This window comes from Cyclopterus lumpus, chromosome 5 (assembly GCF_009769545.1).
Source record: "Cyclopterus lumpus isolate fCycLum1 chromosome 5, fCycLum1.pri, whole genome shotgun sequence".
In the NCBI taxonomy this organism is placed as follows: Eukaryota; Metazoa; Chordata; class Actinopteri; order Perciformes; family Cyclopteridae; genus Cyclopterus; species Cyclopterus lumpus.
In genome coordinates this window covers 17387872-17412845 of record NC_046970.1, presented here as the reverse complement: position 1 = coordinate 17412845, position 24974 = coordinate 17387872, and the positions used below count along the sequence as shown (strand labels likewise).

Sequence of the window (24974 nt, the reverse complement as noted above, 5' to 3'; positions counted from 1 at the left end):
ATGTGGTAATGCTTTTCTATCAGCTTAATGCATCCTGAGGCTGGGTCCGAACATTTCTAATGGTTCACCATTTCCTCACTGTAATGACGATTCGGAAGCAGTTATATAGTAGAACATATATTAGAATATTATATATATATATATATATATATATATATATATATATATATATATATATATATATATGTTATCTTAGCATTAATCTTTTGTTTAATTTTGATGTACTTTTCAATATTTAGGTCAATTAACAGTTATGCTAATTACCAGGATATAAACTGTAACAAAAAAAGAAATAGCGGTTCACAAAGAATGTTAGATAAATTAGGTTTAGCTAAGGCTAAATATGATCTTTGCTTTTCTGGGAATTCCTGAGAAAACAGTGTGGAGAGAAGCAGGTCACATCTGTGTGCAGTGAGCGCTGCAATTCTTAATTCTCCAGTGAACATGACAGATTCCCCGCAGACAGCAGGGCTCAGGAGGAGTTGTCGTTTCTGCTGTTCCCATTGACAGATCTAACGGAGCGGGAGAGCTGAGACAACCAAAAAACAGCTGGCAGGGAACCCCTGTTATTATGTAATAGTCATTATGATGACTTCTGGCTTTAGCTATTCTCAGAGATTATATGTCATTCAAAATATGGGGAACATAGTGACAACATATTTGTAAATTGTTGTTATATATTCAATGGGTTACTATAGCCAGATATTAATCCAAGAAAGACAACATATGTTGGATACAGGATGCAATAAAGTAAATACATGGTGTGAGTTTAAGAAAATATGTTGACCACGACAAAACAGTAGTGAGCCCACAGCCATGTAGGACCTGTGGAACAAGATGTGCTTGAACCAAAAAGGGTTGAGTTACACAGTCCAAGGGCTCACTAATCTGAGAAGAGAGAGAGCGGAGGAAGCACAATAATCTGTCCTGTTCAACGGAAGATCCTCCTGCCTGTCTGTGTGCATTTGTCATACCTAGGGTTCACACAGAGGAGCATTGCTAGGCAGAAATGCTTTAAATTGCACACATTTCATTGGGAAGATGTGGCTGCTTGCCCTTGTACCTCTTGGCATCCTATGTCCATATTGTTGTAAGAAAATTGAGTTCAACTAATGGTGAAGGAGGCTGGGGGCCTCATTACAGCAAAATATCCTAACCATAACCCCATCTTCAAATCGGCACTTGTACGGTCATGCCTGTATTTTTTATTAGAATGTGCCATTGGATCCTTGAGATGGAAAAGCCATAATATATGACACTCACTTGCTAGCTTGCCATGATGGACAGGCGTAGAATTTTAGCAACGAGATGTCAGCGGCACGAATCATGTCGGTGGTGGAGAGGATACCTCACCTTTTCTGGAACCAGATGTAGCAATTCCAACAAACTAAAAATGAATCGTCTTGGCAAAATGTACAAACATATGGAAATAACAGGTAAGAAAGAACAATTTTATGAAAATCTACTGGTAGTGTGATGCTCTTGACCGTTCACAGCTATGGAGGCCAACGCAGATCTATTGCAGTGTATGACCCATCGCTTTCTAGCTGAAGCCAATTGATGGCCCTGTCACACAAGTTATGCTTATGAAACAGATGGTTCCTATTTATTTCTCAGCTACTGATTCTGTCACCCTGAATGGCCTCCAGCTGTATGAATATAGACACAAGGCAGCACGTCTATAATGTGATCAGAATGCCGTTTGTAAATCCCTGACCTAGACATGCTGAGAGGTCAGACTAGCTCAAGCCTTTTGCCTGGTGGTCCTGCCTGAGGTATCGGCCTACACCAACACTACGACCTCACGTATATAACAAAGGAGCTGTCTATAAGGAAATAGATCACAATATAACCAAATTCTAGACAGTACTAGCAGAAACCAAAAAGGAAATTGAGACAGAAACCTACAGAAGAAAGGTGTCCTTACCCAGGACCTGGTTTTGCTGCCTTTCTGATGAATCGGTCAACCGTGACATTGAAAATTTCCGTGCGTATTCAATTTGCCAGAGGGACCAGAAAACCACAGAAATGAACTAAAAGCTTTGGTGGACTTTCCCTCTTTGAGAGAGCCTCAGACTTGACCTTTTAAGAAACAACACTTACAGCATTTACTTCTATCCATCACAATTTCTGTTGCCTAAAGACCTTTTTTTAATTTGTAATGGAAACGTCATACGAGACATACAAAAATACATTTTGGTCGGTTTCCCAACAAATTCAACACTGATGCAAACTGATGTTCAATGTGAAGTTCAAGAGAGAACGAAAGCAATAGACATGGCCCGAAGAAAACAAACAAAACTTCACATTTTATACTGAACATTGTTTAGTACAAACTTCCAAAGCGACAACAGCCCAATTCTAAAGCCAGAGTGTCTAAAGGGGTGAGAGACACCTCCTACCTCCCGTCACTATTGGGTATTCATAAAGTACAGAGAAGTCTCCCTGCAGCCTCCAGTGACCCACACACACACACTAACATACACACAGACATACACTCTTTCAGACATGAAGAAAAAACACATGGTTAATGCGGATAGGCATGAAAGTACATGTGAGGAAGAGCAATGTTCATAGATTCTAGAGCAGAGCAGCTACTGGACCTAGTGTAAAGGCCATGGCTGAGCTTCTTGGCATAAATCAGAGACATCAACGTTAAAACTATGGTGTAATACAAACCAAATATAAAAGGCTTATGAATCGGATGTTACAACTTTGTCAATAACCAATAATGACAATGACCTTTGTCACTAATTCAAGTGACAATCCTCTTGTGGCATTATTTAAGTTAAAACTATACACATGTCCATTTCAGGAACCTAAACACAACATACTAACTGTGATCATGAAAACATTGTGTTGAGCTGACATATATAAGAGACTTAAATTGAAATATAACAAACACCGAAAACAAAATAGAATTGTGTAATCCCTGGCATTCCCACCTCTTGTGCCCACACATTTCCAACTAGAGCACTTTGACAGGCTGTCAGACCGAGATAGCTCAAAGAGGAACTGGAGAGACACAGATCCAAATGCCTAAACATCATCTCCCACTCCTGTGACAATCATGGAGCACAAACACACAACGCGGCAGCTTTCATCAATGTAGCAAGACTACGAGGCAGTGGGCTCGAGGTAAAATTGTGGATGAGCAGGTTAGGCTAGGGCCCGTTCAGCTGTATCCAGTTGCAGCTGTGGACACAAGTCTGTTGCTAAATTTAGTTCTGGAGTAGGGGATCGCCTGAAGAGAAACGTCACGGTCTGACACACATGCTGCCGTGCTGCGGAGACTGAGAACAAAATTGTTTACAGTTTAGAGTGGATCAGTGCAGAGTCATGTCCTCACCAAAAGGTTTGTGTGTGCGCGTGTGTGTGTAGAAATAAGTGAGAAATAAGTGAAAAGAGATTGGTAAAGTGTGTGTGAGAGTATGGAAGATACAGACTTGTATCTCGTAAAAACGTATCTAAATGACCTTTGAAGTGGGGCTGGGAGATTTCTTTGACCGAATACCTAAATATCTACATTGCCACGATACTATAGGGCTGACTATTGAGGCTTTCCCAATAAGATTGTTGTTTGATAAATAGTCATCAGTTAATGACTATGGACACAATGACGGCGTAGTAACGGCAAATAATAAATGCAGCCTTTAAAACCTGGAAAAGACACAAATACTAATGATCGATGCCATATTATACAATATAAAAAATGTAAGACTCCACGTAGTCTCATATGACTATCTTGACATAATATTGCAGAGGATAATATTGCAGAGGATATACACTTAATAAGAAATAAGAAACATGTTTACAGAGTTTGGCATCTTTTGGTCTAGTTTCAATACCTGGCTAAACTTAATATAAACTGATAAATATCAGAACTAGTTGGCCAAGATGTTCAACAGTGTGGGAGTGATGCTCAGGAAATGCATTATGGCACTGACTGGGAGGCATAAAAAGTACATGAAGTGTCAAAGTGAAGCATTGCCACCATCTAGTGGTAACAGAACTACTCAAAGAGGCAATAACCTGACTCAGTGGGTGTGATATACAGTACATTCTGAAAGTTGTAATATGTCCTTCAGCTTGTTATCAGACATGCTCAAACCTCAACTATGCATCTGCTGTGTTTAGTTTTTCTTTGTACTGTTGCGGAAAAAACAAAGAGACCAAGTATGTATTGAAGTATTTGTATTTCTGTCCATGTTTGCTTAAACTTGCGATATAGCTGAAACAATTGGTTTGTATCTCATTGAAACTTATATTTAGATTTTAAACTTAAAAAGACAACCCAACTCTGATTTATTAGACTCAACGATCGGCAGATAATGAAAACAATTAATTAGTTACAGCCTTTACCTTGATCTTTTCTTCAAAATAACAATGAATGAAATTACTGCATGATAGAAGTCTTAGTGCTAAAATGACAAACACTTGAGCTCCTGAGCAAATGTTTTGTTTTTGTGGCTCGTGTAGCTGAGCGGAAGCTGCTCCAATCATTCCCAGCACAGAAAGCTCCTTTAAACCTACTGCACTTGACCAACATTAAAAAGACAGACAGAGAAAGTTACATCATTGAGCATCTCACAGCAAAACATTTTTTGCTCAGCTGATTTTTCTCAGAATATAAAAAGGCAGAAAAAAGTGGGTTTTACATTCATGAGGTGCTAATGTTCCTCCAAGTTTGCTGCATATAGAAATCATCTGTCAATGAGCCTGTGATGAGGTGCTGACTTTACTTCTGTCTGCTTGTTTTTCTGGCCCTTGGTGGCCAAGCCTTGACTATTTTTTCTTCAATAAAACTACTAGAATAAAGCACCAATGAACCAATATCAAAATAGTAACTTTTCGGGTAATTGCCTTACATACAGGTGAAAAACACGATCCACAATATAATGTAGGTGTACTATACAATGAGGAACAGTTGTGGCCAGACTAATGCTGGGTTCATAGCAAACGCGTTTGGTGTGAACGCAGCATGAGCGTGTATGAGCTTCTAATTGGAGGTTGTCACCATGTCCATTAGTGTTAAGTCACTCCAGAAATCTATACTTGCAGTCTCCAGTCTACCTCCATTTAGCTCAAACACGAGACACAAGGCTTCCTGGCTCGCCTCATTGAACTCCAGTTGGCTCCTTTTCCGCTGCCTGGCTCTGTTGGGAGGACATGGACACTCGGGACTGTTTTACAAATGGGCCTGCTGAGTGAGAGTGTTTAGTTTCAAGGGCAGAATATTGAAAAAGGAGTTTTAATTTCCCTTAATTTGAACTGCACAATATTTATAACCTTAAAACCACATGATCAGGAATATTTCTAAAGACAACTACTACTCACACTAACTAGTAAATGAGTATTAGATACAATACTAGTAATCATATCTGTTTTAAGTAATCCTGATTACACTCTTGTGCAGGTCAAAGGAATTTAATTATTTTCTAGAGGTTAAAAAAAATATCTCCCATTATAAAGAAGGTCTGTCAAACAAGAAAAACAAAGTGTGCATGCAGAGTAGTGAGCAACACAGAGTTCAAAAGAAAAGAGAAAGACTATAATATAACCTCTTTGCTTGTGTTTGTTGGAAAATGTGACGCCAGTGTTAATTAAGAATGGTTAAATGCAGCTTGGTAGCAATGCTCGGCTGCCTTCCTGACCACACAGCTAAAATAATGATGAGTTGGAGTCAGAGCAGAGGTCACATGCTGACCCAGTTGCAGCACCAATTACAGAATTGCAGGCGATCACAATAGAAGTAACAGCAGATCCTGGCAGGACTTACCACTCCTGGGGTAAACTGAGACCAATGGTTGAATACAACACCACAAAGAAATAACATACGTCACAATTAGATGGGTTATAGGATCCATTCAAATAAAACACAAACACAAAAAAAGATTGATCAAATAAAAGCTTAATAGTTACTGATATGTCATTTTGAACTGTTGTTACTGTATAAGGCTCTCTGAGGTTTATAAATTAAAAAACTTTTAGCAATATTAAAGCAGACGGCAGTAAAACCTGGTCATCCCAGACGTAGTAACAGCAGTCAACGATACTCTGGTTCGAGTCACTGGTCTCGTTCAAAAACAACAGCAGCCATGCCTGTGTGTGAAGAAAGCTATCCATGTCCATGATAATTACAACACCAGGCTCTATTAGCCAACACAACAGCCGCTCAGCCTGCTGCACGGACTCAATCCTTTGTACAGCAACGGTCCATAAAATAGTCTGTTTGGTTTGCTGCCATTGTGTAGACGACACAGAGAAAGTGAGCAAAACACAGAAAGTGTTGCCTCTCTTGTTCTGTCTTGAGGGTGCATTTTATACTTGTTGTTAGTGCATCTATAAGTAATCTTTGGGGGTATCAAATATATACATAGAAACTTAAATTCTGGACTTTTTAACTTACGTTTGGTGTACTGCCAAGATACAATGGTAATACAACAATATTTTGCATCTCCAAAACATCAACTTTTTATGAGCTAAGAAAAACAGCCTTTTTTGTGACAATACATTTTCAGACAATACATATTGCAAATGTACGTTTACATTGAAGAATTGTCTGAATCTCCTCAAACAATGAAGAATTCTTTTTATCCTTTGGTTTATATGAAAAATTCGAAATTAAATTTAGAAATACACTTGCCAAGAAGGCATGCAGTGGTAACCACCCCTTCAATTGCAAAATGTAAAAAAAAATAAAAATAAAAAGAACGGAAAGCTGTCCAGCCGAGACTAAGCCAATAACTTATGACAAAGTTATGAGGAATCTAATATTATTATATGTACGTTGTTGATAGTTCCCAGTTGTACTTTGAACAGACAAAGTAGTAATTTTTTTGTCGTCTTTGTTGGGCCGAATTCTCTGAACAGTAATTACTTTGAGATCAAGGGGGGAAAGTGAAGAAAGTCGGAGTAACATTTTAAGGGGCCAGGTAACTCCTTATGGAGCAGTCTGTCCTTCCCGTGAAGTTGGGTAAATATGCCACCGACCTAGATGATTAAAATAAAACCTGAGCTTCAGCATCTTTGCATTAGTGCAGTTTGACCAGAGGACAGAGCAAGACTGTTCCGATATTAAAACGGATAACATGTTCCTGACTGGGCACGTTTTTGATGACAGAATTTATTTGAATAAAATACAACAGCAAAAGGTACAAATTAAGTCAATTTTGAGGCCAATCTCAACAAAAACCCGATATGATGGCACACACCTTTTCAGTCGACCCTTAAGTATCTTCCCTCCCTCGACCGCAACGCTGCCCACACCTGCTGGTTGTCAGCCCCACCACTGTCCAAGTCCAAGACTATCAAAGTCCCTGTCGAGTTCTGCCCCTATCTTACCTGTACTTCATGCCTGTCTGATAGGACACACACTCTTCCAGCGCCAGGCCATTCATCTTTAGGAAGTCTTCCATGTTCTTAATCTGAGCGGCGACTTTCTGTTCCCGGAGTCTCTGCAGCTCAACCGGGTCGGGGGGCTTGGCCGGTGGCTGATTCAGCCCCTGGTCCGAGTGGTAGCGGTTGATCCCGCTCCGGATGCTCTCACTGTATGTCATAGACAGCATCTTGCCGCTGCCACTGCTGCTGCTCTTTCGAACACCGCTGCCTGGCGCTGCCGGTTTGGGGATCTGCAGGTTTTCAGGAGGAGAGTAACTGGACTTGCGCCTGCTGGGAGCCCCCCGGGAGCCACTAGCGTACCCTCCCGCAAACATGCCCCCCCCCCCTTCTGAAGCTGAGACGACCCGTGCAAAAAAGATTAAAGTAGGGATACAAGTGGGGACATGGACGGAGCGAGGAGCCACCAGAGCACAGCCACCTCCTTAAATAGCACCTGCTCCCATAAGAAAACAGCTCTCCTGCTCGGGGCAGCACACGGCCATGCATCCTGTAATCAGAGTCGCACAACGTAGCCCCGCACCACCCTCCCCTGACAGGTACACAATGGCAGGGTTACACTGATAGGGAGCATTCACGTGACTTGTTGGTGATTAAGGAGCAAGACCAAAGAGGACACATGCTTTCTGTGAAAGGGAGGCATTCAAACATGCGCCGAGCAAGAGAGGACGACCCGGCCTCACTTCTGATTCTGACTGGACTAAGATGGAGAGCCATGAGACAAACTGAGGTGAGTCCCCGATATCATTTGAGTGCCTCCCAAAAAAAAAAAAAAAAAAAAAGTCAAAGCCCATCTGGACTGGAAAAAAACAAAGAAAACACATGGGCACGAACACTTAAAGAAATCCTGTCACAACACAATATGCACTTGTCGTCCTTAATGTAGAGTTGCCCTTTATTTCAGGTTCAGGAATTCAGCAAGCTTAAAGCGACTGAGTTTTACACAAAAGTATTTGTTTGAACCATTTCGACTTTCCCCTGAGTTATTTGAATACTTTAAGGCAGGACTACAGAGTGTTGTGCTGAATTAAGACAATAGAGGGCAGCACTGTGACAGGTCCACCAGCACTACAAGAATTAAACTTAATGCTGAATGCACTACTGCACTCGAGTAGCAGCACCAAACTTAATGTACCGTATGATAGTGAGACTGCAATTTTATATTAGTTATTAGAGAAATGTGTTACAGGTATTATACATGAATATTTTGATGATTGTGATCATTTGCATAAAATAATTGTATCTTTAAAAAAAAAATCCCCATAAAACATTTGCTGAAACTACATCACAATCCATTTCTTAGTTCATTATAGCAAACTCCATATCCATGATTTTGATATTATGTCAAGCCAAAGTATCCATTAAATATTAACGTATGACATGAGGAGCACTTTATGATGAATATAACGGATTGATCCAAAATTCCGTAAGATAAGATTTACGCTTGCATATTAACAAAGGCAATTGAAATAATTACTAAAATAAAAACACTATTTTTCCCAAATCTGTACTCTCAACAAGAGTACTTGTTTGATCAGTTTGCATCATTCTTCTTCTAAAGAACCACCTGATAAGCAAATTATATTTTACAGCTGTTTTTTTAAAGTCCACTAACAAATACAACACTTGAACAGCACTTCCCTTGCCTCTGTACTAAACCAATATATATATATATATATATATATATATATATATATATATATATATATATATATATATATATATATATATATATATATATATACACACACACACACACACACACATACATATACCAAAAGACACTTTAAAAACCTCCAACAGTATCCATTTGAAATTCTAACATAGAAGAAAGATATTAGTCAAACCGTTGATACCATCATGCCGTGACTTCGATGTCTCCCACAAATTCTCAATTTATTTCCACAACAGCTGGTTTCCTTGCTTAGAGACACAATGCATAAATAAAGGAGGAGACTTCAAGCTAGGCAGCATGCATCCACACACACACACCTCATCACTGTGCCAACCCCTTACACACAAACACTCCTGATGTGGTCATGACTGCAAATCTTTCCTCAAACTCACCCGATTTCTTGGGGGTCGGCTCATGAGCGAGGTTGCGGGGTGCCACTCTGCTCTTATAAACACACTGCAGAAAGCGATGAAGCTGGTCCACCCAAACTGGGAGTGTCTTACTAGGAAACGTCTAAACCAATTAGTGAATAAGAGAGTGCATCCTTCCCTCCCCTCACCACTTGCACCGTACTCTATTACCACAAGCAACACCTCTCCTTCTTCCCCTCCCTGGGAGATCTCGTGGAAGAAATCCATTTATGTCATTTAGTGGCCCGTCTCGTTTCTGCTAACCACAGCAAATAATATCAGCCCTGAATTATTCACTAAAGCTTTTGCACTAAAAGCTTCTGATTGTTGTTCCACAGGAAAGGATACTAAGAGCTGGCCAATAATGATGGCGTGAGTGTTATGTGCACATGAAACGTACAAACAAACGTGCAAAGTATGAAGCGAAGATATACTGTCCATACACACAGACTGAAAAAAACAAACCACCAAGCATGTTCAAGTACTCTCCAAACAAGGAATTATGAAAACCACACACCGGTTAAGCACGCCTTGCTGCGTCTCTCTCCAACAGTCTTGTGTTAGTTCAGGTCAAGGTCAGAATCAGAGATGGTCACATGATAATGACTCGAAACAAAGAACTGTCAGGCAAGAGGAGCTGCTCAGAACAGGCCTCATTAGTTACACAGAGGAAAGCATCCAATATACGTTCATTCAAGTTAAAATTAATTTCATCATCTCTGACAATTACTAAAAACACCAATGGACACCTCAGTAAATTTGTAGAATTCATATAAATATATATAATTATAGTAACATCCACTGGCTTCAGACAAAGTTGGCTGTACAACGTAATCCATATCACTAGCTCAACAGCATTCCTTTTGCATATTTAGCTGCATATTTTTGGTGCAGTGTATTTACACATTGCCGCTCCGTGGTTTCTTTAGGGTAAGTCAGACCAAAAAAACACTGGTTTAAAAAGATAAACCAATATGGAAGATCTCAAACTATTTATTAATGTAATCACATTGTTTTCAGTCCTTACCAGCACTATATCATAATGATTAGACTTAGTAATTAACTTAGCTGGTGCTATCCCAGTATTCTAAAACAATAGTTAACATTGTATTACATTTAAAATATTCTTTTGAAAACAAACTCAGCAAAGTCAAGAGGTTTAAAATATGAGCAATAAGAATGCTTAATTGTGCATATAACTGCGACAAGGAATAATGTATTTTTCCCTAACCCATACACATGGGACCTATAGAGGTCAGAAGTCAATGAGCTTCATCAACGGAAAGCACTCCATACCCTGTAAACTGTAAAAAGGTTTAACGATAGCCAGAGCCGGATATATTTCACTAAAAGCATTCTTAGCAAGACAAACATAAAACGGCTCTGGTTATATCATGTCAGACACACAGAATAGTACAGATCTACAACTCATGCTGGAGAAAGAAACAATACATCAATAAGACAAGGTGGGGTTAGGACAAATCCATGCCAAAGCTAAATACTGTCGACATGATTGTTGACTCCTTTCCGACTTCATTTGCATAGAGTGAGTAGTAGTAAGTGTGCTAAACACTCTACACGTTGTGTGCTACAATGTTGAGATGACTGAAAAGAATACAACTTCCCTTAACAACATCAGCCCGTTAGGCTGTCAAAGTGATGGACAGACAGAGATAGGGGTCTTAATCGATCCCCCTCACGTAGGCCAGGATAGCAGCTTGTGGGATGGGTTGCACTTTAAACAAAGGACAGAATTGTGCAAGGCGCCAAGATAAAAATCCAGTAGAGAGCTCATTATAAGCACACCCACATAGTCAGGGTTTTTTATAACTGGATCAGCAGAATAAGGCTCGATATCAGACCATAAAACATGACTAATCTAAAAGTAGAAAGACTGTCCGTCTAAAAGGAACACGACTGGAGGAGTGAGTACCAGCAACCCGAAAAGAACCTCGTCTTTCATCCCCAACACTGACAGAACAGGTTGAACTCCCATGAGGTCCAAAAGGTTTATGGTTTAATATGGAAATGATGAATAAGGGAATCGACTATCTGCTTAATCATGCCGAAGTAAAAGACAAAACTATAAGGTGTCTAGATATCAGCTCTGTAAGGAGCACGTGTTGAAGTTTGACAAGAAAAGCAGGCGTCTCAAGTTTCATTGCAGTAAGAAAAAAACTGTAAATAAATGCAGACAAAACATTAAAACGGAGACATTTATTGTGGATTCATAGGTTTTGTGACCAACCTTGCAACAATATCCATCATATCCGCTATCAGGTTTAAGCTGGATAGTGCATTGCCAGCTAAATGGTAGATGATAAGTGTTATCTATGCTGCAGAGGCTCACTAATGGATGGATGGTTTTAAATGACAGCACAGCAAGTCTCGACAGCAAGGTTATTATAGTGAAATAAAAGAACACATTTTATGAATGCATACTGCACATTTATAGAGAAATACATACGACACACACACACACACACACACACACACACACACAGCAACACATACACTAAAATCCGGAAAGAAAAGGCTTCACATAGAAAACACGTCTTTGCGACACCAAACAGTGATCGGCAGATACAGAGACAGATAGGTACCTGTAGAACTGCAGCTGTCGTTTGGGGCTCCCATAACGAGCGCTGAAGACAATAGGGGAAGGAGGAAACAGGAAAGCGTTGATTAATATAAGCTGGAAAAGGAAGAAGTTGGTAGTCGTAGAGATTTAAGACAGAGAATAAGGTGACGTTAGATATTGACTGTTAGTAAAAAATGTGGCAGAGTACAGTCCGTAATATGGCATTAGAAAAGACATGTATATGGTGTATTTAATGCAACATTCAGAAGGTCATGCTTGTTTAAAATGTCCACTGCTTAAGTATGGTTGCTGGACATGTGTATGCATTGATTGTGTGTGAGGGCCATCTTGCTCAGTTTTCACAAACAAATGTTGTCATACTACATAGAAAGTGCAGTTTGCACAAACCCTTTACTTTTCAAAAATGAAAAATCACAAAAAGAAAATCTTAAAATAAATTTTCTGACTTCCCAAACCAATATACAGACTGCAGCTTTATTACATTGAGTTAGCTGATCTCAGCATTTACACTGAGGGGGTAAAATGGATGAAAAGCAATTTCTGATTTTAAAGAGATCGTTTCAAATTACACAATATTTTGTCTTTTCTTTCAACGCTTGACTTTAAGGTTACAGACAACTAGTCAAACAGCACTCCATTTATACGGCACAGAAAAACAAACAAACAAACGGAATGCAAAAACACATGACAATATATTGCCATGGTGATAGAATAAAATATATTCCATAAAATCATTTTGTCTACCATGTTATGTAAATATGCTAGTCATCCATATTACTAATGCACCTTTCTCCTATATATTCTTTTGCTTTCTGTGCGATGGAGCTACGTAACATCTGGTTGTAAATTCTGTCTTGAACACTAAAATGAATTCTGGTTTGCCGTCTACCATCTGCCTGATTCCATGTGAATGCAACATAAGCTGGTTCCAAAAACAGAAGTTGTGATCTTTGAGTTTATTTAGCACAAGAAAGATGCTTTTTTGGATCATGGTTAATTTATCCACATTCAAGCACTGTGTCAACAAAAAGCTTCAAATATAACAGAGTTATCTATAAATCATTGTACCTGGCAAACTTGCAGTTTCTTCCGATTTGAAATAAATAATTCGGTATTTTCCCAAAAATAAATAGGACGTTGTGTATTAACGTATACAATGTAATTTAAGTTTCAATACATTAAACAGAAGCAAATGCAAAATCCATATAGTTAAAGAGTAAAAACTGAACTACTATAAAACAATATTATAATATTAATATAACTTTCACTATTAGTGTTACCCGGGCATCATATGTTAATTAGGTGTTTAACAACTATAACTCGACCATCACAAAGGCAGCAACACTCCAACTAATTTAATGTTACCTTTCAAAAAGGTAACAAAACAGTTTATGCTTTTAGATCAATAGCAAAGTTCCGCAGAGACTTACAAGAAATGTGTGGAAAAGTACTCGATACAAACCTGTATAATAAAAAATTATGAATGATATTGATGAGCTGGCAACAGGCTGCTTTACCGTGTCCCACATCTTTCCAGTGAAGGCAAATCCAAATGTCATTTCAAAATCTCTTTTGTTGTTATGATATTCAAGTCTACACAAGGAAATAGTCAATAGATGCCCAAAAGCTTTAATAAAGTATCACAACAGCCACTGCCCATCTGGTAATAAAGCAGGCAATGTGAAACGCAGCCAAAACGCTGCTTGACAAGAAGAGTGGAACAGATGCTTTGTAAGCTGATGGGTGACTGGCACCACATGCTGGTTAACCATCAGAGTGCAGGACAATCTGTACAAACATGGGTGCCTATACTGCGGTTTCCACGATTAAACGCAAAATGCAACGAGACAATTTAAATATGCTGTGACAAGCATGTGTTTTCAAAGTGTAATTGGCCTGAGTAGCAATTTCAGGGACTCATTTCAGACTTTACCAGTTGGAGTGGGATTTGTTGTCCCTAAGGCATTCACACTGTAAATGTGTTGTGTCTTCATTCGAGACTTAGGTTAAGGTTAGATACAGGTTAGGGTAAGGAATGGTTAAACTTTCACAGAGTAAAAATAAAAATCACAATGTCCTCAATAGTGATATACAAAGTGAAGTGTGCAAGGTATGTGTGATAGAATGACAGTTTTATTTCTTATTGTTAGTTGCACTTAAATAATTATGGTCTGTAATATTAAATATTCTAATAGAGTAATGCGGTCGGTGTTGAGATCACAACACTTACACACTTTATATAATCATTTCACCTAATAGAAATGTATCAAAAGTGTTGATTGCGGCAAGGTTTAATGTGATAGTAAGACACCAAAGTGTTAGTTTAGCCTAGTATGGAAACAGCAAACTCAGATTTTTTTATATTTAATATTGAAACAATATTGCACTCCAGACACAGTAACACAGGTTACGGGTTGCATTTACCAAGCAATAGGCTTGGCAGAGCGCTGTAGCATTAATGCAATGATGTAATAGATTGAAATCCTTTCAAACTTTACTACAAAATGTCTGTTAATTGAAAAATCATCAATACCTGGAATATGGGCATACATGCAAAGTTACAGAAATGTGTTGTGTTTGTGTACACATTACACGCCCATCAACTCACCTGTAGATCATGCCTGGTGAGCCAGTCTGTCGGAGGGAGAGGCGGGCAGGAGAGTCTGTGGTAGATTCAGGATACATTTAGGCAGGAGGAAGGGGGCGTGGCCAGCCTGCCGGGGGTGGTGTTCTTTCACCGGGACCGCAGGTTACAGTTTATCACCAATCAGGGCCTCTGTAAAGAAGAGAGGTTATACTTGTGTCAGTCAGAACAATGTAAAAACCTCAGTGTTCCTCGAAACTTAGGCTTTAGTTGACCAGTCCTCCCAGTTATACTTAATACTGTATCTGCCAGCCCCATTTCACACCTGTGTGAAACAATTAAGGTCAGAAGATGGAATACTCCTACCCAACCAGTTAAATATCACCCTCAGATATCATGTTGTTCAAGACAGATCAAAGCTGATGAATCATGTTAGCGAATAACAATCAATTATTTGGGATATTCAAGTGCTTTTGGCGCTTTTCATCAGGGAAGCCATTCAGAACATTATATTTTTCCAGACAGAAAATATGAAATGTGTTACTAGCTATCACTGGCAAGAACTGAGTCAAAGATATCATACTTTTTACCCATTAATTCTTATCAGAAAGAGATTATATTAATTAAAGTGACGGATTGTATAGACTGAACATGACACAGGCAAAAAAAGTAAGGCCACGACATGTTAATGCATGGAGACTTCTCCTTGTAACTGACCAATTTACTTACTGTTGGCTACAATAACCAGTTAGGCATTTTTGACCACTAATGCTAAAAGACAACCAATTATAATATCGTAAATATTTGACAATTATCAACAGGTCCCAGACAATGTCAGGAGCATAAGAGGTTAATTATAGTATGGCGCGCCAACCCTCTCACAACAACGGGAAGACACAATGTCCCTGCCTGGATGACACAATCGTCCATCCAGTTGATTAGTGGGCACTTTGTCTTAAGCCAGATGTCTCTTTCAAGTAGTGACGCTGGCTACAGCTCTGGTAGCAGCAACGACCTGTGAATCACAGTAAGCCCGCCCTCAAGCATACTTCGCTTTATAGTCCATTTACTCAGAACCGGAGGTTGTCACCTGTTTTTTATGCTATTTTACCGCCACTTCTTTGACCATGAATCATACTTGATCACTCACGGATCAGGCAGCTCGCATTGAAGTGTCAAGTGTGGACTCACATTTGTAGACGTTGTTTGACATTGTATCACCTCTTCAATGGATTGCTACATGCTTTCACCACTAGATGGAGTCATGTCCTCACTGCGGACATGAGCTGAATTAATAAATTAGACCATTGTAACCATTGTCCCACAGGGAAAGAGTTTTACATTTTCATAGCGAATGGCTTTGTATGCCAGTCTGGAATAATCTGAACAACAACCTATTTAGAAAGAAGCATAATCACATCAAAACACAAAACACTGCTCCAGTGGTAAAATGTAGGAAAAAGCCAGGCAGAGACTATTAATATAGGAAGATCTTGGTCCTACCTTATCTTCCTGTATTGTGTGTGTGTGTGTGTGTGTGTGTGTGTGTGTGCACACACACACACACACACACACACACACACACACACACACACACACACAACAGCAAACCGTAGCTGATCCACTGCTAAGAGCGACTTGATTCTATGAATAATTCAAAGTGTCTGAACAAGAAGCAGACTACTGCTGTAGAGAACTATAGCAAGAGAGCTGGGCATCAATGAGGGTTGGATTGGTGGTTAAGTTTACACAGATGCCATTAACACACATGTCAAATACCTCATCTAGACATTTCAAGTCAATGAGGTGGCTTGAAATGGAGGTGAGCAGCACTACTGATGTCTTAGCCCAGTTTATAGTAGTGAATCAAATGAAGAGCCACAGAGAAAGTGTCATCTATGTCATCCTGACATAGCCGTGAACAGTGGAGCGCATGCTGCCCTATTTCACCAGTGGCTGCACTCACGCGAGTCATGACTCGTAACCGACATCGTAACGATAACATGAAGGTGACTTTCTCTTCACATCAATTTCCCAGGCTGTAAATCTCCCATGAGCCAAGGACGCATGTAATGCCTGCCTATTCATTTCAATCATGACATGCTGGGAGACCGGTCAGACCGGCTATCAGATGATGATGATGGCATTACCCTGATGGTCAAACTGATTTCAAGAACATCCCAAACTAACAACAGTTAGAAAAGCAATAATGTTTGACACCGCAAGGTCATGGTACTGATACAAAGAGAAGACACCAATGATATAAACAAGCCAGAAACAATAAAAGTCACCATCAGAATACAAACATACAACTCATGCGTATTTTTGTTTCAGTTTCAGTTGCAGTTGAATCAATTTGCACTTTAGTTTTGATCTACATATCAGGTGAACAGTGATTGTTCAACGCCCAAAACTTTTACGTATGGCATTAGCAGCCCCAATAGGTCACAAAACTAAAATCCGACAGTGTAGTTCCTTTGTTGTGAACAGTAGAGTGGAACCTTACCTGTCCAATTTGTGCATGTTTGCATAAATGAGGAAACCACCACATGGGGCCCTCAAGGCTACAGTGTCTATTTTTGCCCTCCTTAGATAGTGTAAAAAACATTGTGGTTACATCTGATTACTAACTGTGGCACATTGTAGAGCAATGCACCAGTCTTTCACAGATGCTTGTCATGTGCTGCAGTTGGAGGGGCTGCTGCTGCTGCTGCTGCTGCTGACGACTGCAGCAGCAATGCGGTACACTACAGACTCAGCCTGGGTCAAGTTTGAGAGCTCAGATTTACCGCACTAACGCTCCAAGGTGCACTTTGCAGATTAAAACTGGAGACAGAGACACAGAGAGACGTATACAGACAGAGAGAGAAAGCACAAAGAAAAGTGGACAGAGAAAGAAGTTGATATTAGAGTATAATATATAATATAATAGTTCCCCCATCTGTTCATTTAGAGAATGTTAAATACATTTAACATTACAAAGTATCACTATGCCTGCTGTCATCTGCTCCTCAACACTTCTTTATCACATTAAGACAAGTATAATGTTTCAAGCCCAAATTGGCTCTCTGTCAGGTACAAAAGAATCCCACAGCTGTCAAGCTGTATTTTATATTCTCACCGGTATCTTGTAGCAGCAACCTGCCCACACCAGCGCAGCTACTTGTGTTTTTGATCGTGATGTAGTGTAATTGTTGATCTGAACATGGAAGAGTCAATAGTTACGGATTTTCAAAGGGTCTGTTTACAGAACATGTCCTTTCAAATTGTTGTACTGCATACAAGAATGAGCACTGTTAATTTGATTTGCCAAATTATTAAAAGAATGTAAACATAATATCAGCACTGTTACCTACATTTTCCCACTGATGCACATCATAATTTACATTAAAGATAACCTAACACTTTCAGGCTTCAGATTCATGCTAAAATTCTTATCAGATGATTGTATCAGGATCATTATGATACTTGGGCTTTCAGGGGAAAACTAACATCATAGTACCTAAATATGAATATACGTACTCATGGTGACCATTATCACATAATATTTTTAGTGGATGATTGAAATCTTGTGTTGCTTAACTGCAGACTTTAGTACATTTCAAAATAATATTGGCCAATATCATCAATGACCTGCTCAGTAAAGATCCTAGTCTCAATGACTTAATTTATGGCATCCTATTTGTTTCATGTCATATATTTTAGGTAAAAAAAAAAAAGTGAAACTATCAAATATTAATATCTGATTCAGAAATCCAATCACGCTATATAGACTAGATATGTATTACATTCCAGCTGGAGAGGGCTGGTAATCAAAGAAGACCGACTGAATGAAGAGGGGAAGATGGTGCCTCGTCATACCTGACAAGCTGAAGCCATGAAAGATATGCAGCACCATAGCCTCCTGAGCTCGTCTCATACACCTCAATCTCGTCCAAACAAAATGCTAAATTGTGTCACAAAAGGATGCTCTTGATGCTTTCCATCCATAGATCCATCTACACCAAGCCTGAGTGAATTCCCTTTTGAGACAGGGCTTATGTGAGAGAGGCAAGCAGACAGGCAGTGCTGGCCTGGAAAGCACAGCACGGTGTTGTGTAGTGTGTTGGCAGCTGCGGAAAACACAGACCCAAGCAGATGGCTGCGGAAGAGGGAGACAGGCTAACAGACGAGAACTGCCGGGGATATCCTACATGGGAGATCAGTCAGGCAGAGAGAAGTCAACCCAACCTCGAGCTCTGTCAGGTTAAAAAGAGTATTCAGACGGAATCTCCTCCTCTTCTTCTTCTTCACTGACATTTATCACAGGATAAAAGCCAAACCCATATAAAGATGTGAATCCATGTCCCGCATCATCTTTATTCTCATCAGACAGTTGGTGGTTTCATAAATGGTCTTCGCTCTGTTAAGCTGTGGAGGGCCCTAGAAACTGTACAGGTCACTGGCTGCCAACAGAGAAAAAAAGCTAGCAGCAATTTGCATAAATGGCCTATTTATACAGCAAACTTCTGATATAAATCCTCCTCCCCCCCAGTTTAACGACGTTAAAAGCACAACTGAGAGCTTTGCTGTCATGAATCATTACATTCTAGGATGGCTGCAGCTGTTTTACACACAGAGGTTTATCACATATTATTGTCAAACTTCAAGCCATGCCCATCAGCTGGTGGGAGTGGGCCTACATAGATTACAGTTCAGCTGCAACGGTCTAAAGTAGGGCATGATAGATTGAAGTTGTAATCCTCAAGACATAAATATCAAACCACATTTCTTATATTATTTTCGGTCCGTGTTTTTTTATATATCAGCTCAAGCCATTCTGTAATACAGTGTGGCCTGTTTTGCGTTTGTACACTTCATCAGATAATGCTATATTTGCTAATTTGTTTTAATTGTCCAGAAATCAACCTGAAAAAATGGACATGATGGAACTTTTTGTTTTTCTCAAAGCTTTTGCGCATAAATAAGCCATTACTTATCCCCATTAAGTGTAGGAGATATTTCCCACCTCTTGGGTATGATACAGTATGAGGTGTATGGTTGCATCACTGACGGCATAAAGATGAATCAGCAAGTTTTATGTCCTTGCTCAACATTTACTTTATGCTCTTGTCCTGACTTAGTCAATCCCTAACATTAAAACACGGTGCTCCAACAAATACTTTCCTTCAAACACAAGTCAGGTTTACAGACCACCTGGAAATATGAAAATAATAAGTAGAAAATCACGAGCAAGACACAAGGAGTGCACAGCTTGTTTGGGCCTATGACGCTTGAATAAAGCTTTTGCTTGCACTGCAGGGAGAAAACATGCTGCAGTGAACCAGGAGCCCCAAGCAGCACACTGCAGTAGAAATATGAAACCATATTTCTCTTTTTATAGGTCCATCCCAGCTGAACACCAAAGACAAAAAAAGTCAATGAAAATTAGGGCTGGAGAAACAAGTGTGATTTTATAAAGGCTGTCTGAACTTGGCAAATAGAATTTGAACAGAAAATGTCCAAATACATGAGACAAAGACTGAGGAGCTTTAGGTTGGATCAGGGTGTTAGACTGACCTTTTATACCATGTTCTCAGAACTAGTAACCTAGATAGGTAGTGCTTACGGACCCCTCCTCACAGCTTCTTCAACTTCTGTTACAGTTTCAAATGGTTGATGATTAATTCTCCACTCCGGGGTCTATACAAAAAATAATCCAATCAAATGAGACACACCAGTCATACAAAACCACACTTCCCCGTTACTGGATTGTAGTAGCTATCTAACAGTAACAATATGGAGAGATAGGAAGAAATGTGTTCTGGAACATAAATGAGCAGATAACGTTTTTATTTCCAAAACAGATGTAATTCATTCAAAAGAAATGCATTTCAAATGGCTCCTTCACTGCAGTGCTGGTAGTACATGTCAGATGATGCCAAGGGAGCTTAGGCACCATTATATTTCTATATAATACTGGACCAGCTTTGTCCACACAGTGTAGAGGTTTATTATTTGTATAACTATGGGTCATGTAGTGGCTACAGACTGGAAAATGGGCTTCTAAATCTATCCATCTGAGCAGGGTAGAGGAGGTTGCTGTGTTGATCATGATCATAAACAGACATCATAGCCAGTGCTGGTATTTAAGTTATCTGCTAGATTTAGTTAACGTGTCAGCAAAGCTTTTCTTGGAGCCTGTGCAGTAGAAGAGAGCCATTGCAGCAGACACGAGTTATGTAATACTGAGCCTCTGCTGCTGGTGCTCAATTTATACAATTATACAGATAATTTCAATAGAGTGTTAAATAATTCCAAAGGTATTTTAAGCATCTTGTGTCTTCACATACTTGCTTCTAGTGTTCTATTTTCCAGCCATACAGGATTCAATCTTTCCCTTCAGGGTGCTACTGTGCCACTCTGATGGAGGCTGGCGGGGAAAACAGAGAGTATGGTCCTAGTATGGTAAATTCCACTGTGGGGAAAAGGCTGAGCAGGCACTAGAGAGCAGGCTAGTCCAGGGAGGCCCCTGTGCCGCAGAACAGTAGTGCGATACCTAGACCAGGGATCGACCTTCACTTCCCTCCTCTCATGTACTGTGACATTATCACTATGTGTCTTACAGAAGAGCAAGCTAATGGCAGGGCTTTATAAACACACAGGGTGTGTATAAAAAAGTATCCAATGTGCAATTTCAGTGAGATGTTGAATCAAAATTACACTCAAATTACACTGATGTCTTTGCTTTAAAAAATATAACTAGATATAATAATACATGTTTACATTTAAAACTGTGAAATGGTACTTCAGTTTCTGTCTGACCCAACCAAAGTGTTTCTGTTTTGTGGTGGATCAAGTGCTAGCTTTAAAGTAGACCATTTCACAGTTGTAAACATTAACGTTCCAAGTGTGTCCTAGTTTATTTCCAGTTTTAGTGCAAGGAATAGATTTTAAAAAAGGAAGGCTCATTACGTCATTTTGACAGCCTTCTAGTATTTTACTGGTGCCAGACTTTGGTGCCGGTTCAATTAAAGTGAATGGGGCGAGCTTGGCAAGTCCCATCATAACCCATCATATCTGTATTGTTTAAAGCAGGAATGTCCAAAGTCCGGCCTGCGGGCCGTGATTGGCCCGATGTCATACGGCCCGCAGCTTCGGTCTTATAATGTATTAGTTATGGCTCGCTAGCTCTGTCAGAATAAATAAATCATACAAATGTAAAGATGTAATTCCTCCTTTCAACACACGGTGGTAGCACCGTTCTAAAAGGGGCGTTCACACCAAACGTGTTGCGAAAAACGTCTGGATCCCATTTAAAGTCAATGCACAGACGCGTTTGGTTGCAAAATTTCGCCAGAGTTGAAATATTTCAACTTCCAACGCGAGCCAATCAGCGTTGAGATGGTCCGCCTATTGGGCTGCTGCTGCTCTAGTAGCGCTGGAAGCGGAAGTTATCGAGACGGAGTCGGTGAAAGTCACCGAGCTGTGTGAGCCTACGGGTGATGTTATGAACCCAGACACGAGGGCGTTAGATGTTCAGACGTTTATGGGATGTCCACAAAAATTGAAGGTATTCTATATAGTTTGTTCAATGTTATCTGACTGAATAAAAGGCAGAATTGTGTTTTTAGAGTTGTTCACGTCTGCCTGAGTGGCTTATATTTGGTTACATTGTCATTTGAAAAATAAAAGGCAATTGTGACAATGAAAATTGTTTTTGTTGTGTATTTTCATGTAACTTTTGTGGTTCAAAAAATGTCAGAAGGAACTATTGGCCCCCGGGCATCTTCAAATTTGGCCCTCTTTGCAAAAAGTTTGGACACCCCTGGTTTAAAGTAAGTACACATTAGGTGATGTTGACTTGTGTTTTTTTCCTCTGAATGCATGTGTCGTTTCCTTTATACTGGTCCCCAAAATGATCATGGCTCTGTCTAGCAGCTGCACATAGAGATCAACTCAAGATGGCTACACCATGATACATGACCAAACGGGGCATGCTCGACCTATTATCGCTGACCTGATTATACCCAGATCAATCTCGGCTCTGATTATAACTGGTTGAATTCAATGAGTTCAGTCAGAGTTGGATCAATATGGGACTTGCCCAGAACATTAGCTAGCATACACATAACCCAAGTTATGACAGCAATTAAGTTAGAGAGGCTGTAACATTTGCTATCATTTACCAACACTGCATCTCCTCGTCTGTGTGTTTTAAACCTTCACACAAGGATTATTTCTTATTAACATTAACGGTTATCTCCAAATGTATGTAGGTCTCAGAGACATTACTGGCTAACCTTAGCTAAACAAAGCGCAAACTAGTCGATTGACAAACAACGTTTTTATGTACCAATAGATTTCAATCGAGTAGCTGTTGCAGCCTTAGTTAGACCACTCCAAACATAAAATATTAACAGGCTTTTTTTCTACACTCTTTTCAATTCTTCTGGAGCTATTCCACTACAACAACCAGTAGGGACAATGCTCTGTCTTCTACAGATATTTAAAAACATTTTAAACTTTTGTTTGACACAGTAGGTAAATTACGAGTTATAAACTAGGGTTCCCTGTTTGTCTTGCTATATAAAACTCTACCAGGACACATGATCAACACTGTGGCCTTTAAGTAATGGGAAGGGATGGGTTCTAGTGCAGCATCCGGCTACCACGTCACTGGAACAAGGACATGCTTTTTCTATTCCAGCGCGTGTCACTCTAACCACTGTGGGCTCCCATACAGCTCATCTAGAGGTCCCTCGACTGAGTCCTGTATGAGGCAGCGGTCGGGGTTCAAATCCTACCTGTGTCCCTAAGCTGCATCTTTTCTCCTCTCTCTCCCTCCTTTCCAGTCCCTCTTTTACCTCTGTACTATAAAAGCAAAATGGCAGGAAAAAAATGTGAGAATATGACTTTACCATTATTACTTCATACTTCTCTTTTTTCAAACAGCAGCAAATGTGCTTTCACACAGAAATGGTGTAGTTAAGGTGAGCACCTGACTTGTGTCAAGTTGTTCTAGTCATAAATCAGAAATAGAAAAATAATAATCAATCAATTCATTAAAAGAATATTGTGCAAGTGTGTAAGGGCATAGACAAGTATGTCAGATTATAATGGCCATTCCTATGTTGTTGAAGCAATTTGGGAGTTGGATACAATTTGGTGTATATTTGGTATGTATAGAAATGTTGTGGTGTGTGTGTGTGTGTGTGTGTGTGTGTGTGTGTGTTAGTCAAACGTGAGATGACAATTAAAACCACACATCTCGCTGAGGTAATGTACTACCCTAACTTCCTCTGTCCACTGTACTACACCCTCCCCTACATTGGCTGTCAATTTATCACTGTATTAAATTGAGGTATTGTGACAAACTGGCATTTTACACATACAGTAAAACCAACCACTCACCCACAGTCCTCACTCACACAGTACATACCACTCAATGTGGTAATGTTGACAAGGACGACCAATGCACTGGACACACAAAATATACTGTACATGTAACAAAGTGCATGCACATTCATAAATTAATGTTTCTTGTAAATTGATCTGATTTGTTTGCAGGTAAATTAAACAGCAACCTCAAAACTGCAGTATACCGTTATTCCAAAGTTTCCGGTCAACGTACTTATTGAAGATGAAATGACAGCACCACGTATGCCTGACTCCACACTTATACAGACGGAGGAGAAGCATCACCATTTTATTATGCAAACTCCTAGCACCTAACCTGGTTCACTTCATTGTCTTCACCATGGCCCGACTTTGCTCATTTGTATATGTGTGTAGTTTGTGAAGATTATCCTTGACACAGAGCAGAGAATAAATTACACCAAAACAATAAAAGTAGAAAGAAAAGATTGAAAGAACTGATAACCACTAGCAAGGGTAGCAACGTTTAATAGACCAATCGCACACATCCCTCATCAGAGCATAACAATATCAAAGGATGTGTATTTGTGGTTAGTACATCCCAAATGACAAGAAAAATAGTTAAAAGGAAGCAGAATGGCGTCACCGTTGACATGCGCAAAAAAGTCTTTGCAGAAACAGCCAATTAGACTATTATGTGTTCTTGTAGCCATCATTGTAACCTAAAAATCATATATATATATATATATATATATATATATATATATATATATATATATATATATATATATATATATATATATATATATATATATATATATAATGAATGACTTGGCAGGGTCACTTTCAACACACATACAGTTGCTCTTTTTCTAACAAAGCACTGCTCCTTAAAGTGGCTTCAGAGTGGAAAACACCATTCACTAATCTTTGTGACTCTAGCATGTG

At 39.5% G+C, this 24974-nt stretch overlaps 1 protein-coding gene across 2 annotated transcripts in view; it reads right to left on the bottom strand.

Moving 5' to 3' along the window:
• The window catches only part of kcnab2a (potassium voltage-gated channel, shaker-related subfamily, beta member 2 a), a 69819-nt gene that overhangs the window by 31375 nt on the left and 13470 nt on the right, over positions 1-24974 (bottom strand). The window contains exons 2-3 of one of the 2 annotated variants that reach the window (XM_034532236.1): positions 14694-14861; positions 12087-12128 (exon numbers count right to left, since the gene is read on the bottom strand). In XM_034532236.1, the coding sequence (XP_034388127.1) occupies positions 12087-12128; positions 14694-14770 (119 nt within the window). In that variant the 5' untranslated portion in view covers positions 14771-14861. The remainder of the gene's footprint in view (positions 1-12086; positions 12129-14693; positions 14862-24974) is intronic. The other variant, XM_034532237.1, reaches the window with a different exon arrangement.